Source organism: Saimiri boliviensis, chromosome 1 (genome assembly GCF_048565385.1).
Source record: "Saimiri boliviensis isolate mSaiBol1 chromosome 1, mSaiBol1.pri, whole genome shotgun sequence".
Lineage (NCBI taxonomy): Eukaryota > Metazoa > Chordata > Mammalia > Primates > Cebidae > Saimiri > Saimiri boliviensis.
In genome coordinates, this window is record NC_133449.1 from 190,716,580 (window position 1) to 190,729,337 (window position 12,758).

At 43.6% G+C, this 12,758-nt stretch overlaps 1 protein-coding gene across 3 annotated transcripts in view; it reads right to left on the reverse strand.

Annotated features, from left to right (window-relative positions):
• TNFAIP8 (TNF alpha induced protein 8) overlaps positions 1 to 12,758 on the reverse strand; it is a 125,657-nt gene that overhangs the window by 61,933 nt on the left and 50,966 nt on the right. The window contains exon 1 of one of the 3 annotated variants that reach the window (XM_074382288.1): positions 6 to 12,758. This exon is cut by the window's right edge and continues 26,680 nt beyond it. The exons of 1 other annotated variant lie outside the window; for it this stretch is intronic. Coding sequence is in view for 1 of the 2 variants with exons in the window: in XM_074382264.1 (XP_074238365.1) it covers positions 6,489 to 6,555 (67 nt within the window). In the remaining variant the exon portion in view is untranslated. The remainder of the gene's footprint in view (positions 1 to 5) is intronic. One more of the 3 variants, XM_074382264.1, reaches the window with a different exon arrangement.

Consider the following 12,758-nt stretch of genomic DNA (forward strand, 5'->3'; position numbering starts at 1 on the left):
CTTACCAGACCAGAGCTATAGTTCCTTGTGGATGCTTTATTGACCTCTAGAATCTCTTTGTGATCTGTGGTGCTACTGTGGTCCACAAAATCTGTGTTCTTCCTCTCCCTGACAGCATCTGATGTTTGTCTTCAGGGGTTGGTAATCCCATATATAAGGCCCCATTTACCACATACCATAGCCAGTCACCAAATAAGAGAAACTCGAAGAAAGAAGACGATGACAACGACGACGATGACAACGAAGAAGATGAAGAAGAAGCAGAAGCAGAAGCAGAAGCAGAAGCAGAAGCAGAAGCAGAAGCAGAAGCAGAAGCAGAAGAAGAAGAAGAAGAAGAAGAAGAAGAAGAAGAAGAAGAAAAAGAAGAGGAGGAGGAGGAGGAAGAGGAAGTGGAAGCGGAAGAAAGAAAGAAAGAAAAGAAAGAAAGAAAGAGAGAGAGAGAAAGAAGAAAGAAAGAAACCACAAGAGGAAGCCTGTGTAGTAGACATCATGCCTAACCCAACATCACGTCCGTTCCTCTCTCCCTGGGTAGCAACCCTGATCATTTTAAATAAATCACAGAAATCCCATAGAGTGATGGGTTTAGGCAACCCAAGCCCAAGCCAATCATCACAGCAGATGCCATAGCCAATGAACTGGTCATTGAGACATCAGAAATTTGTTGGGGGCTTTTGGAAAAGGTCACTTGCTCCTCTGACATGACCACAATAAACCACTTCTCTCCCTCTGGAGAGTGTATGGTGGATATGAAGTCTAGAATTGTAGGATTTTATCAACAAAAAAGTTTTTTTTTTTTTTTTAGAGACAGGGTCTCCTTCTATTGTCCAGGCTGAAGTGCAGTGGCACAATCATAGCTCACTGCAGCCTCAAATTCCTGGGCTCAAGACATCTTCCCACCTAAGCCTCCCGAGTAGCAGGGACTACAGGTACACAGCATCATGCCAGGCTAATTCTTTTTGATTTTTTTGTAGAGATAGAGTCTCAGTCTCACAATGTTGCCCAAGCTAGAAAATAGGTTCTTGACATCACTGAACTGCTAAATCAAAACTTTGTTCCCAGTTATGTGAGCCAACAAAAAAATCTCTTTTGTATGAACAAGTCGAACTTGGGGTTTCTCTTTCTTGTACAGCAAAAGCCACAATGGATATAATATCCTGGGCAGCTAAGGAGGAATAGTGCATGAAAATTTCTAATCTTGTTTCTGGCTTTACAACATTCTCCAGCATCTGAAGGATAGCGGGTGAAGGAGCCAAGGACACACAGCTGATCAATGCTGTTGCTCGAAATTCCTCAAGCCTCCTGGCCAACAAAGGCCAGAGGGTAGCCTGGAAGCCTCCTCTCCAGCAGGACCATTTCTGGCCTGTCTGGTGACAGTGATAGCAGAGAGCAGAGTCCGAAGGCTGGGGGAAAGTTGGAGGATGCTAAGACACCACAGAGGCACAGATAGGGTGGAGGTTCTGTAAGGTAAGACATGGGTCCCTGATCTTCCTCCTCCACTCACAACTTGGTGCTGACCCACGCTCCCTGATGGGGCTTCCTGATAAACCCGACGTCAGAATATCCTTGTCATATTGTGGGTGGCTGCCTGCCTGACAGGAGTAGAAGAGATAAGACTTGTAGTGTGGGACAAGGTGCAGAGAAGGTATGTGTGTGTTCTAAGCTCCAGATTCTGATCTGAAATAAGCTCCAGATTCTGATCTGATCAGGAATGAGGAGGTCAGGTCTGCCCTGGGATCTCTCCCAGGAGCTGAAGGTATGGTGAGGAGCTCAGGGGCACATGTGGTGAAGGGCAGGAACATTATTCAGCAGTTAGCAGGAGAGGAGCAAATCAGCAATGGAAAGCCCTGGACTATTAAGGTCAGCCCAGATTTTTGTCTCAGAATGTGCTCAAAGTCAGCTGGGCGCAGTGGCTCATGCCTGTAATCCCAGCACTCTGGGAGGCCAAGGTGGGCAGATCACGAGATCAGGAAATTAAGACCATCCTGGCCAACCCGGTAAAACCCTGTCTCTACTAAAAATACAGAAATAGCCAGGCGTGGCAGCCTGTAGTCCCAGCTACTCTGGAGGCTGAGGCAGAGAATTGTTTGAACCCGGGAGGTGGAGGCTGCTGTGAGCTGAGATTGTGCCACTGCACTCCAGTCTGGGCAACAGAGCGAGACTCTGTCTCAAAACAAAACAAAACAAAAAGAATGTGCTCAAAGTCCACTTGGGGCTCTGCAGACAGCAAATTGCATTTCCGCACTTCCACTCAGCAGTCTTACAGCTGAAATGCTAGATTCCAACAGAAAGACTTTCTGGAAGCTAGGAAAATCAGTTAGGGTGTTAATTAGACTTTCTTTGGTGGCAACTTTAACTGAGCACTTTCACTTTCCATCTCCCACACGCAGCAAATGCTGTAATGCTCTGGCTTAGCTGGTAAACAGGAACCGTAGAAATGTTTCTTGTCAAGCCTACTGTTCATGGCCGCCCCCCTTAATATCTGCATTTCTACATGGCTTTGTTGTCCTATTGGCCCTGACATTTTCAATTTTTTACTTTATTTTTAATTTTTTGTGGCTGCTAACTCCCAAACACATAGCCCTGAGTTTTGATAATGAAATTTCCTCCACCAAGCACTCATTCTTAGGTTCTCATCAAATCCAGCTCAGATAGCTCCTCCAGGAGTACACTCCCCTAAAAATAGAAACAGAAAGACCACAGAGGTCCATCTGCCCTCAGGCTCTGGTGATAGGCAATTTTACCAAAAGGAGAATTGATTCCAAAGGATGCAAATCAATGCTAATCCTAATGGCTCAAGCTGGTGAGATGTTAAGCTCATTTATAGACAACATGTACAAATAAACATATGAAATCAGCTTGGTTGGCAAAAAAGAAATAGTGCTATCCAAACAAATGTAAGTGCAAGGTGTGATGATGATGTAAATCTCCTATTGTCTAGAATGGGAGCTCTGCTTTAAGAGGAAGGGAAAGAATGAAGCAAGAGAATTCGGATGAGTTCTCTCCACAAGATGCAAATACTTCACTTCACTTTGTCCACTGGATGCAGGCTAGGAAATGATTAAACAAGAGGAGAAAACGCAGATGACAGCACAAAGTGATTTTCTTCTATACTTAGCACTGGTCTGACCTTCACATAAAGTGATATTAGAGGATCTGGCCTATGTCCAGAGGACAGTGGTCATAAGATCTAAAGGAGATAAAAGGGGAAAAAAAGGCTTGAACGTATTCAAAGTAAAACAAGAAGACAATGAGTATTGGGCCAAAATGGTCCAGGTTAAGCTGTATTTGGTGGAGTTCACATTCTCTCCTCAACTAGTAATCTTATTTTCAAATTCATCTTAAATAATATTTAATATTCAATCTTACCGATTTTCAGGGTGGGAGGGTGATACTGAGAATGGTGATCAAACTTCTTAGGACTGTAGACATTTTATCTTATGTTTATTATATCCAAATAGCTTAAAAATGAATGCAAATAAGAAACAGGGGAGGCTTTATGAGACTGCAGGTTCTTATGCTTCACAGGCTAATGGGCAGAATACCACTGGGAAAACCCGGAGGATTTATCGCCATAGCAAAACAAAGACAGGCAATATTCGGCAGAAAGGCTTGGACTACTTATTTCAGAGAAATACTACGGCAGAGTATTTCTCTGAAATAAGAAGTCCAAGCCTTTCCGTGTTTGTTACAGGTAGAAAGGGACACAGAAGGGGAACAACGAAGATGAACCATGTTGAAACACAGCTGCTGGAGGAGCCCACAGCACTTTTCTTCCTCTCTGACCACTGCACTTGGAAGTCTGCACCTGCACATGGCCATGTATCCCCCAGGGCAGGCAGGGTGGCCAGTAGAGTGCCAGAGGCAGGAGACAGGTTTTCATCCAAGCTCTCACACCACAAGGCTGAATGACCATGGACACCTACCTTGATTTCTTTGGCCTACGTTGCATTTGTAAAATGAGAAGACTGGACTAAATCAAACGGCTTCTCATCTCATGCCCAGTACAAGTCAAATTCATTACAACTGTCCACAAGGCCCTACCATCTAGCTCCTCAACACCTCACTGACTCATCTCTCCCCCTCCTTTAAGCTTCTGTACTATTTCTGGAATACATCAGACCCATTCTCACCTCAGGGCCTTTGCAGCCGTTTGCCCTCTGTCTGGAAAGTTCTTCCCCCAGGATATCTATGTCTGGCTTCCTCACACTTCTCAGGTGAGTCTAATATTAATCAGTCACATTCTCAGTGAGGATTCACTCACAACTGCAACCACAATTACCTGCCTTCACCCTCTCATTCCCTGCAACAATCCTTGTTTCCCTCTTCAGCTTGAAAATATTTTTTTCTACTTATCACTCAGCTCTCCACTTAATATATATTTTTACTTATTTATTTTGTTGATGTTTGTCGCCCCACCTAGAATATCCACTATCCAATAGCAGGGATTTCTATCTGCTTTGTTCTCTGCTATAGCCTCAGTATCTGGAAGGTGCCTGGGACATAATTCAGTATTTGCTGAATATGTAGGTCCACGGATGTCTGGGAGGGAGGGCAAGAGGATTACAGACCTTTACCTTGTCTTCGGTCTGGGGTCTGTGGGCTGTGGTGCTTATGATCAGGGGGCTCTCTCTGCCACTAGGATGGACTCTGTAACCACATGACAAAAACCAGCTGGCCTAAGTGAAACATAAAGGGCCCAGGGCCAGTCGCGGTATGCTTTCACTCCACTGCAGAACCTTGCAAGCGCTGCTTCCTGCTCGCTCCGTATCTTAAGCGGATGGGCATGTACACCCAGCACTCTCAGCAGTCATACCCTGGACTCCAGATGTTGTTTATGAGAAATTCCTTCTTTTAGCATTCAGCTCCATATTTCCAGAATCTAAATTAATGACATCTGGGGAAAGCATAGTTACACCCACCTCCTCTGATTCTTCATTTAAAATCCTCAGGTAAAAGGGAATTAAGTTTCTCTATTGCCAAGATATCACACTAGAGTTTATCCTGAAGTGGGAAAAAGTACTGATGCTCCTACAGGCATTTCAGCCAGTTCCACTAGATGGCAACATGGTCAGGATGTGCTGATATCCAAGAGTGAAATTTACCAAGAACAGAGCAGACAAGCTCCTACGCGCCACTCTACCACTACGGTTCTTAGCTTGGCATGCACAACCTTGCCTCTCCTTCACTTCAAGTCTGGCTATATTCAACCACTAATTTACAGTTGGTTCTCAAATGGTTCATGCTTAACCTTGAATGCTTATGACTTAATCACTCCAGCCTTGGAAGCCTTATGTGCACGTCTTTCCGCCAAAGTACGCTGCTTTGGAATTCTATCCAAAACTCATGTCTTCCACAAAACCCTCCCAAGAAAAGCTGGCTCTGCTCTCAACTGTATATATGCAATGACATACAGTCACAGACACATAACCATTTTTATATATGGCTAGAATGTGTGTGTATATGTATACACACACACACACACACACACACACACATATATGACAGGATCACATGCACAGCTCTAGGCATCTAGTAGACAAATGTACATTGACTATAAATGATATATAGGTGACCACATTCCATACAAGAGAAGCCAAGAGTCTATGAAATAATATTTATTGGCTGCCAAGTGTTCAATTAATGGACCAAAAGACTAGATATACCAACACCCACCTATGTCTTCCAAATTCTAGTTTTTTCCTAGTATCAAATTTAAGTTCCAGAAAATCTGTTGAGCAGAAACATTTTAAGTAAACCTAAGCAAATATTATACATCAACTTGCAAAAAAAGTATATAAATACAAATATAACTTTAAGGGCTATTTAAAACACTATATTCCAGTCCTTGGCAACTTTTTCAATTTACTTTAAAAATAAAATTAAGTCTACTGTGGAAGCATTAAGTATGGCTGAAAACAAACATAAGGTGTTATTTTAAAAGTACAAAACGCTTTATATATACGGTAAAATTCTTTTTGGTTGTTAGCGAAAATGGAAACAGCAATACTCAAGCAGTTACCCAATGAGAGAACAGAAACAGACACCCTCGTGTTTACGGATTGTCCCATGGTGTTACCGCTGCTGCCAGACCACTGAGAACCAGAGGTGTCCTACAGTTAATAAACACATAAAAAATGTAAAAGTGAAATTCTGGGTGAAAAAGCCATCCAACCTTTTCAGAGTTCCCATCTCTGAAACATTTCAAAACTTCATCTATTTACAAATGAAACTGTCTACGTGCGAACTGCAGATGCCATTTTTTCCACCTACAATACTTACACCTCCCTCAGCTTAACACTGGTTCCCCACACCCAGAGCCCCAGCAAAACAAAATAAAACAAAAGTGATGTGTTGAACACAGTAACTCTAAAGCCACGAACAAACTATTTCCTTGAAGACAGCAATACCATGTTAGTCATCTGAACATTTTACCAGATTTCAACAAAGACATTGCATTCAAACATATTCTGAGGGCAGTTTTAACTCACCTAGTTTCAGCATTTTCTCCCTGTATACAACTAGAAGGACAACTTCACAGTATCTTGGTAGAGTCATACAGACTTGAGGAACGCACGCAACCACCCTGTTGACGTGTGCACTACGGCGCCTGCATCACCTTCCGGGAGACTCAGTCCTTCTCAAGAATTCAAAATAATTTCTACTATCCTTTTGAAAAATCTACCTTAGGCTTACCACACAAATGCACAGAAGGCACTGGTCAAGAACAGTCACTCTGAAAAGTTGTCTTGCTTGTTATTCTGGGAGCTGGGTTTCGTCACTTGTAGTGGAATGCATTATGTAGCCTTTAATTGTAAGTCCAGAGAGGTCTCCACATTCACAACAGGGATGGACTCGTTGTTGCCGGCACTTGCTCCCTGTAAACTACAGCTACATAGAAACTCAAGATTACCTGTGACAAGCAAACAGGAGTATATTCAAAATCAAGCAGAAACAGGAAGTCTAATGTTTCGACATGCTAGAAAATAGAAACAGATACTTACAAAAAAAAAAAAAAAAGGGGAGAGGCCTCATTCATAGATGCCTGAAGAAAAGAAAATTTAAGAAACACCTCATTCCTACCTGTATAAACATGAACGTCTATTAAGTATTGCTCAGAGGTGTTTCTGTTCTCAGGAGAACTAGAGAACACAGTTTGGACAATGTTGCTACTTAAAGTCATTAGCCTTTTGCTTTGGAAGAGTAGAGAAGGTTTTCACAATGAATATAAGTGTGAGTGTATACAGACATACATAATACACACATGTACACATACACATACATGCATATATACAATCGAATAGTTGCTTTAGGAACCTGTTTATTTACCTGGGCATCTGGCAGTCATTGCCACCCACAAATCTTTCCTTATCCACCCTCACAAGTAAGATTCTGCCAGTCCTATGAGGCCCACCTCAAATGCACCACTTCTAAGAAGACTTTTCCTGGGTGACCCCAATTAGGTGTGTATGATCTCAACCTCTTCCCTTAGCCCCGACTGCACCTCGTTTGACCTTTCTTGGTAACACTTTTTTGGTATCTATCACAGCTGTCTTTGTATTATCTTTGGTTGTTTATCTATCTTACTCTCCCTACATGGTAAGCTTCTTGATTTTATTTCTATATTCTGTAGCAATAACACTCCGCCTTGAATCTAGCAGGCACCTGGCAAAAAACGTGGAAGGTAATGGACGCACTTACAAGGCCTGGCTCGAAGTCTATGTAGACCACTTTCTGGTTTTGCAGATGTGCAAGTTAATTAACACCCCTGAGCAATTTTGCACTTCTGCAAGATGAGAATCACATCATCAATGTCACAGAATTGCTATTAAGATTTAAAGACAACCATGTGAAGCAAATAACATATTGCCTGATGCACACAGAGTTCTCAAGCAGTAATGAGCATTGTTATTGACCTAAATTAAAATCAAGTGCCAAATACTAACGTGGGAAGGAGGTCAAAAGAGATACCAAAACAACATCAATTTACAAACATATCTATACATTTCCTGTTTTCTTTGGCCTACATTATCACGTGACTAACTCATAGAGATATGAAGTTTATACCAGTTTATACCTTAGAAACGATATTTTTGTGTTCTTTTGTGTTAATCCCCCAAATTCTGACTGGCCTTTCATGCCATGAAAACTTCATCAGGGATTAAGGGTCAAAGAAGGCGTCAAGAGGAAACTTCCTGGAAGTGCAGGACTCTAAATCACAAGAACTTCCCAGGCCATGATTCACTGGCAATTCCAAGAGTAAGTTACAAAGTGCAGAAATGCTGCATCTAAACAGAGGAACAGGCCCCTCACATTTTCCTAAAACGTGACCTCAGTGGTGGCTGCTTGGCTAAGTGGTCACCAGGAACCACTCTTTCCATTTCTGCTGGGGGAGGATGAGGCAGTGCAGTGAAGCCAGGGGAAGAGAAGGCTGGAAAAAGAATCCTGCAGTCCTATGTAAAAACAACTCCCACCATCACAGCAGGGCCCTTACACACACTCCAGGCCCAGTCAGGGAGGTACCAGCAAGGTCCGGACACCAGGCAAGGGCAGAGGAGGCTGCACATAGTAGCCTCAGGTGTCCAGTGGGCACCTCCACATCCAGCAGGAAATAACTGGTTTTGGAGAGAGTTCTCCAAAAATAGGAAAATAAAAAGCAAAGCATCTGCACAGGCATTTCCCTAAGACACTCCTCTTCTCTCACTTGAGACTAGAATGCCCAGGTTGTCCCTGGATCTATTCAAAGTGTGCTGTTTAAACCGGTCCCAGCAGTTAGCATTCTGCTCATCCTACTATATTTGGGAAGAAAGAGCCGCAGACAGAGGCTAAAGAGCAGGGAGACTCTCAAGTAAATATTTGTAAAGCAGTCAAACCTTACAGAATAGCCTTATGTTTAAAAAAAAAAAAGTTAATCTCTACAAAGATGCCTTTGTGGACATGACTATGCACAGAACTTCCATGCTTCCCTAGGACTTGTGAATTAAGACACTCTAGGTAGGCTCAGGGATCAACACTGTGATGGTTGCCCAATAGGGATGCATCACCCATGCTTCAAGACCAGGAAGAGAGAGCAGGCAGCTGGGACTTCCAGCCCTAGGAGCCCTGCCTGGTGGCCTCTAGTGGCTGAAGAATCTGTCCAGACCCAACTTTGTAGAGGCAATTTGTGCTCAGGAATACAGGTGGCTCTTGGCCTTTTTCTTGGTGAGCAGAGCTCTGCAGCAGAAGCACAGGGTTAATCCGCACCCCAATCCCTAACCCCAGCCCCTGAGAGTGCAACTGACACTGTCAGTCATGGAGGCACTCTGGAGTGTCACAGTAATACCAAATAAGCCCTCATGAGGGAAGTCTGGGGCTGTCTTATCTGGTATTCTTCTCTATCTCTCTGCAAACACACGATGGTGGCCATGAGAAAACCAGATCCTTCTCCTCCGTGTGTGTGTACTCTGGGTTATCTTGGCATCTCAGAGCAAGAGACTATCACTTAAATCATTTCACTCCCTGCACGCCCAGTGAAAGTGGGTGGCAATCCCAGTTTCCAAAGCGAGTGGCAGAGCAGAGAGGTTAAGCAGCATATTCAACAGGGCCCTGCGCAATAGGGCAGGGCTGAGAGGAGAGGCCATAAGGCCTAACCCCTGCCCTCCCAGAACAATCTCTAGACACACACGCTCTCACTGGCCTAGTTTCATCAACTGCTTATCACACACCCCAAGAAAAATATTTCCTTCACAGCTACTCACATCCTTATCAGTAGCACATTCAACAAAATCATCACAAGAGTGAGACATTTGTGCCTGCATAAAAAAGATACTTTCATTTGTTTATTTCATCTAATTCTATAGCCTCAGACAAAACTGGAAATGTCTACAAAACACCTTGACCTTTATGCTTTGGCATTCCCAGAATACTCCCTAATCCCTAGTGCTAATCCCATGCGCCATGACTGGCAAGATTAATTTCATTTTCTTCCTGTTCAACCTTTCTCTCTTCCCATCAGTTCTCTCCACACACTCCTCACATGCTGAATCACACCCCTGCCAACTCTTTCAATGGCCTCCCTACACCACGGCCCTAATCAGAGCTTCCCCCTCCTCTATTCAACTTATTCCCCTCTGTCTTATTCTCTTTTTCGAAGAGGAAGGAGTCATTGGTGAAGCATGAAGAAGGCAGGCTGAGAAGGAATTATTCCAGGAGACCCAGTGCCTGAGATAAACAATGTGCTCAGAAGCATTTTCCAGATGTCTAACAGAGATGGCGGATGGTCAGACCCAACTTCTCACATAAAGGAGGCCTTGCACGGCACAGGATTTCCCCAACCTTGTCTAGACATGGCCTTGCATGTTCCGTGTCTAGACAAGGTTGGGGAAATCCTGCTGCTAAGCACCTGCAAATGTCCACAGTGTGCATGGTGCTCTCACTGTGGTCCACTCAGTCCTCGCCAAAACCCTGGGAAGTGGGCATCGTTATCCTCAGGTTACAGGTATGGAAACCCAGCTCCATAAAGGTAACATATCTGTTCAGCAGAATGCTGGAATATGAGCCTATGTCTGCTGGCTTTTTTGTCTTCGTATCATATCACAAAGGCGTCCATGATTCACCAGGCAAAAAACACAAAGAGCAGAGTACATGGAAAAGAGGAAGAATAACTTTATGTTTAATAGAAAGGCAAAATAACTCCCAAGGCCAGTTAGAGGGGTGAGTTCAGCAGTGTGAACAACTGCCGCTGAGGGCCAGCACTGGGCAGAGATTGCTCACATCTGTCATCACCACAGCTGCCATTCAGGCTGCCCACCCAAATGCACTGCACAAAAGGTAAGCATGGGAAGGCAGGCCTTTCTATCAAGTATTACTTGTTTCTATGTTTTAAGTATAAATTGTATTAAAAAAAAGTTATTGTTAGAATAAAAAAAAAAAAGACTGTTTTCTAATTTCTCTTAGAATCACATAACTTGGGTGTTGGCAAGACCGCTGATGCCATCTAACCTCATTTCCCAAGCAAGGAAAACAAGGCCATCCAAGGAGACTGAAAGGCTTGCCCAGAATCCCACCACTAGCTGTGAGCAGCACAGCTGCGGCACTCGCTGGACCCTAGGCCTGCAGAATGAGCATCTATGTCTGTCTTCCTATGATTCATGCTCAAGTTGCTCTTCACACCTACACTACCAATGAAAACACAGAATTAGCATTTAGAAAGCAAAGAAACACTGAGTGCTGGCTGCAATAAATATGCTGGCACTTAAATGTGGTTTATTCTCTACTGAACTGAATATAAACAGAGGCCTGACATTTTACAGCATCGTTCCATTGCAAAACCTCATGTAAAACTGAACATGATCCCTAGTAATAAAATACTAAACTAATTAAACTCTCAATCTGCCAAGAAAAACTATCCAATTGTAAGGTAAATTTCTCTGTAAATTTCTAGAAATTCTGGTTAATAAGGCCATGTATGATATTTCCCAAGTTAAATTTCTCATCTTCCCTCCCTCACCAACCTGTTATTTTTTTCTGTTTTAACCTCTCTGGCTCCCTTCACAACCTTGTCACTCGGTCGTCACTGATTTCTCTCGTGGTTTGGGTGGTCACTTATTTACCAAGTTCTGCTGTCTTCTCATCTGTGCCTCTCCTGTTCTCATTTCCATTTGCATTGTGTTAAACCTCCTTTCATTTTCAAGGCAATAGAAGGTGGTTTCTTGAAAAGACAGCATTCCAGAGAATGCCAGCCAAGCACTTCTATTCTCCATTCCCTAGAAGACAGAGAGCTTTCTCATTATGTAGTTTTACCTATGTGGCTATTTTCAAACCAAGTTTTTTTCTGAAAAGTAAGTTTCAAAAACCATTCCAGCATGGGCAAGGTGGCTCATACCTGTAATCCCAGCACTTTGGGAGGCCGAGGTGGGCGATCACTTGAGGCCAGGAGTTTGAGACCAACCTGGCCAACATGGTGAAAGCCCATCTCTACTGAAAATAAAAAAATTAGCCAGGAGTAGTAGTGGATGCCTGTGGTCCCAACTACTCGGGAAGCTAAGGCAGGAGAATCGCTGGAGCCCAGGAGGTGGAGATTGCAGTGAGTAGAGATCTCACCACTGCACTCCAGCCTGGGCAACGCAGTGAGACTGTCTCAAAAAACAAAAACAAAACAACAACAACAAAACATTTTCAATTTAGAAAGCAATCCGAACTATAACATGTCTTGAGTAATTTCCCTTTCATTTTTGAATGTCTGTGGGAAAAATATGATGTGTCACCCAGTTCTGGGCTTCTTCCCATTTGTACCCTGAGCCCACATGTTCATGTGCTCCACAGTCAACACACATCTGCCCCCACTCTCCTCAGCCTAACAACATGAACAAATTTACCCAACAACAAGGCTGGTGGCAAATCCTTCCCAATGGGGGCCTGAGAACAGACATTTCCAGGAAACGACATCTCATCCCCTGAAAAGGAGTTGGAGCCCCATTTCCCCTTTCCACAAATGCAGTCCTTTTCTTACAAAGGAGGAAGAGGCCATGGGAGCTCGAGCCCCCATCCTGTGGTTTATACTTCTGTCTCCCCTTCCCTATCTTCTTGTCACCCAAGCCCCTTCAGGACAAAGGAGGGCACATGGGCTGGTGTAATCTGGAAGAGGCTTACTAATTCAGTAAAGGGGTAGGTCAGAACTAAATTCCTAAGTCTTCTTCAAAACAGCTTCCGCTCTAGGGCTCAATATGTCATCTTCCCATCACTCACTCAGACTAAAACCTCAGTGTCATCGTGGGTCCCAC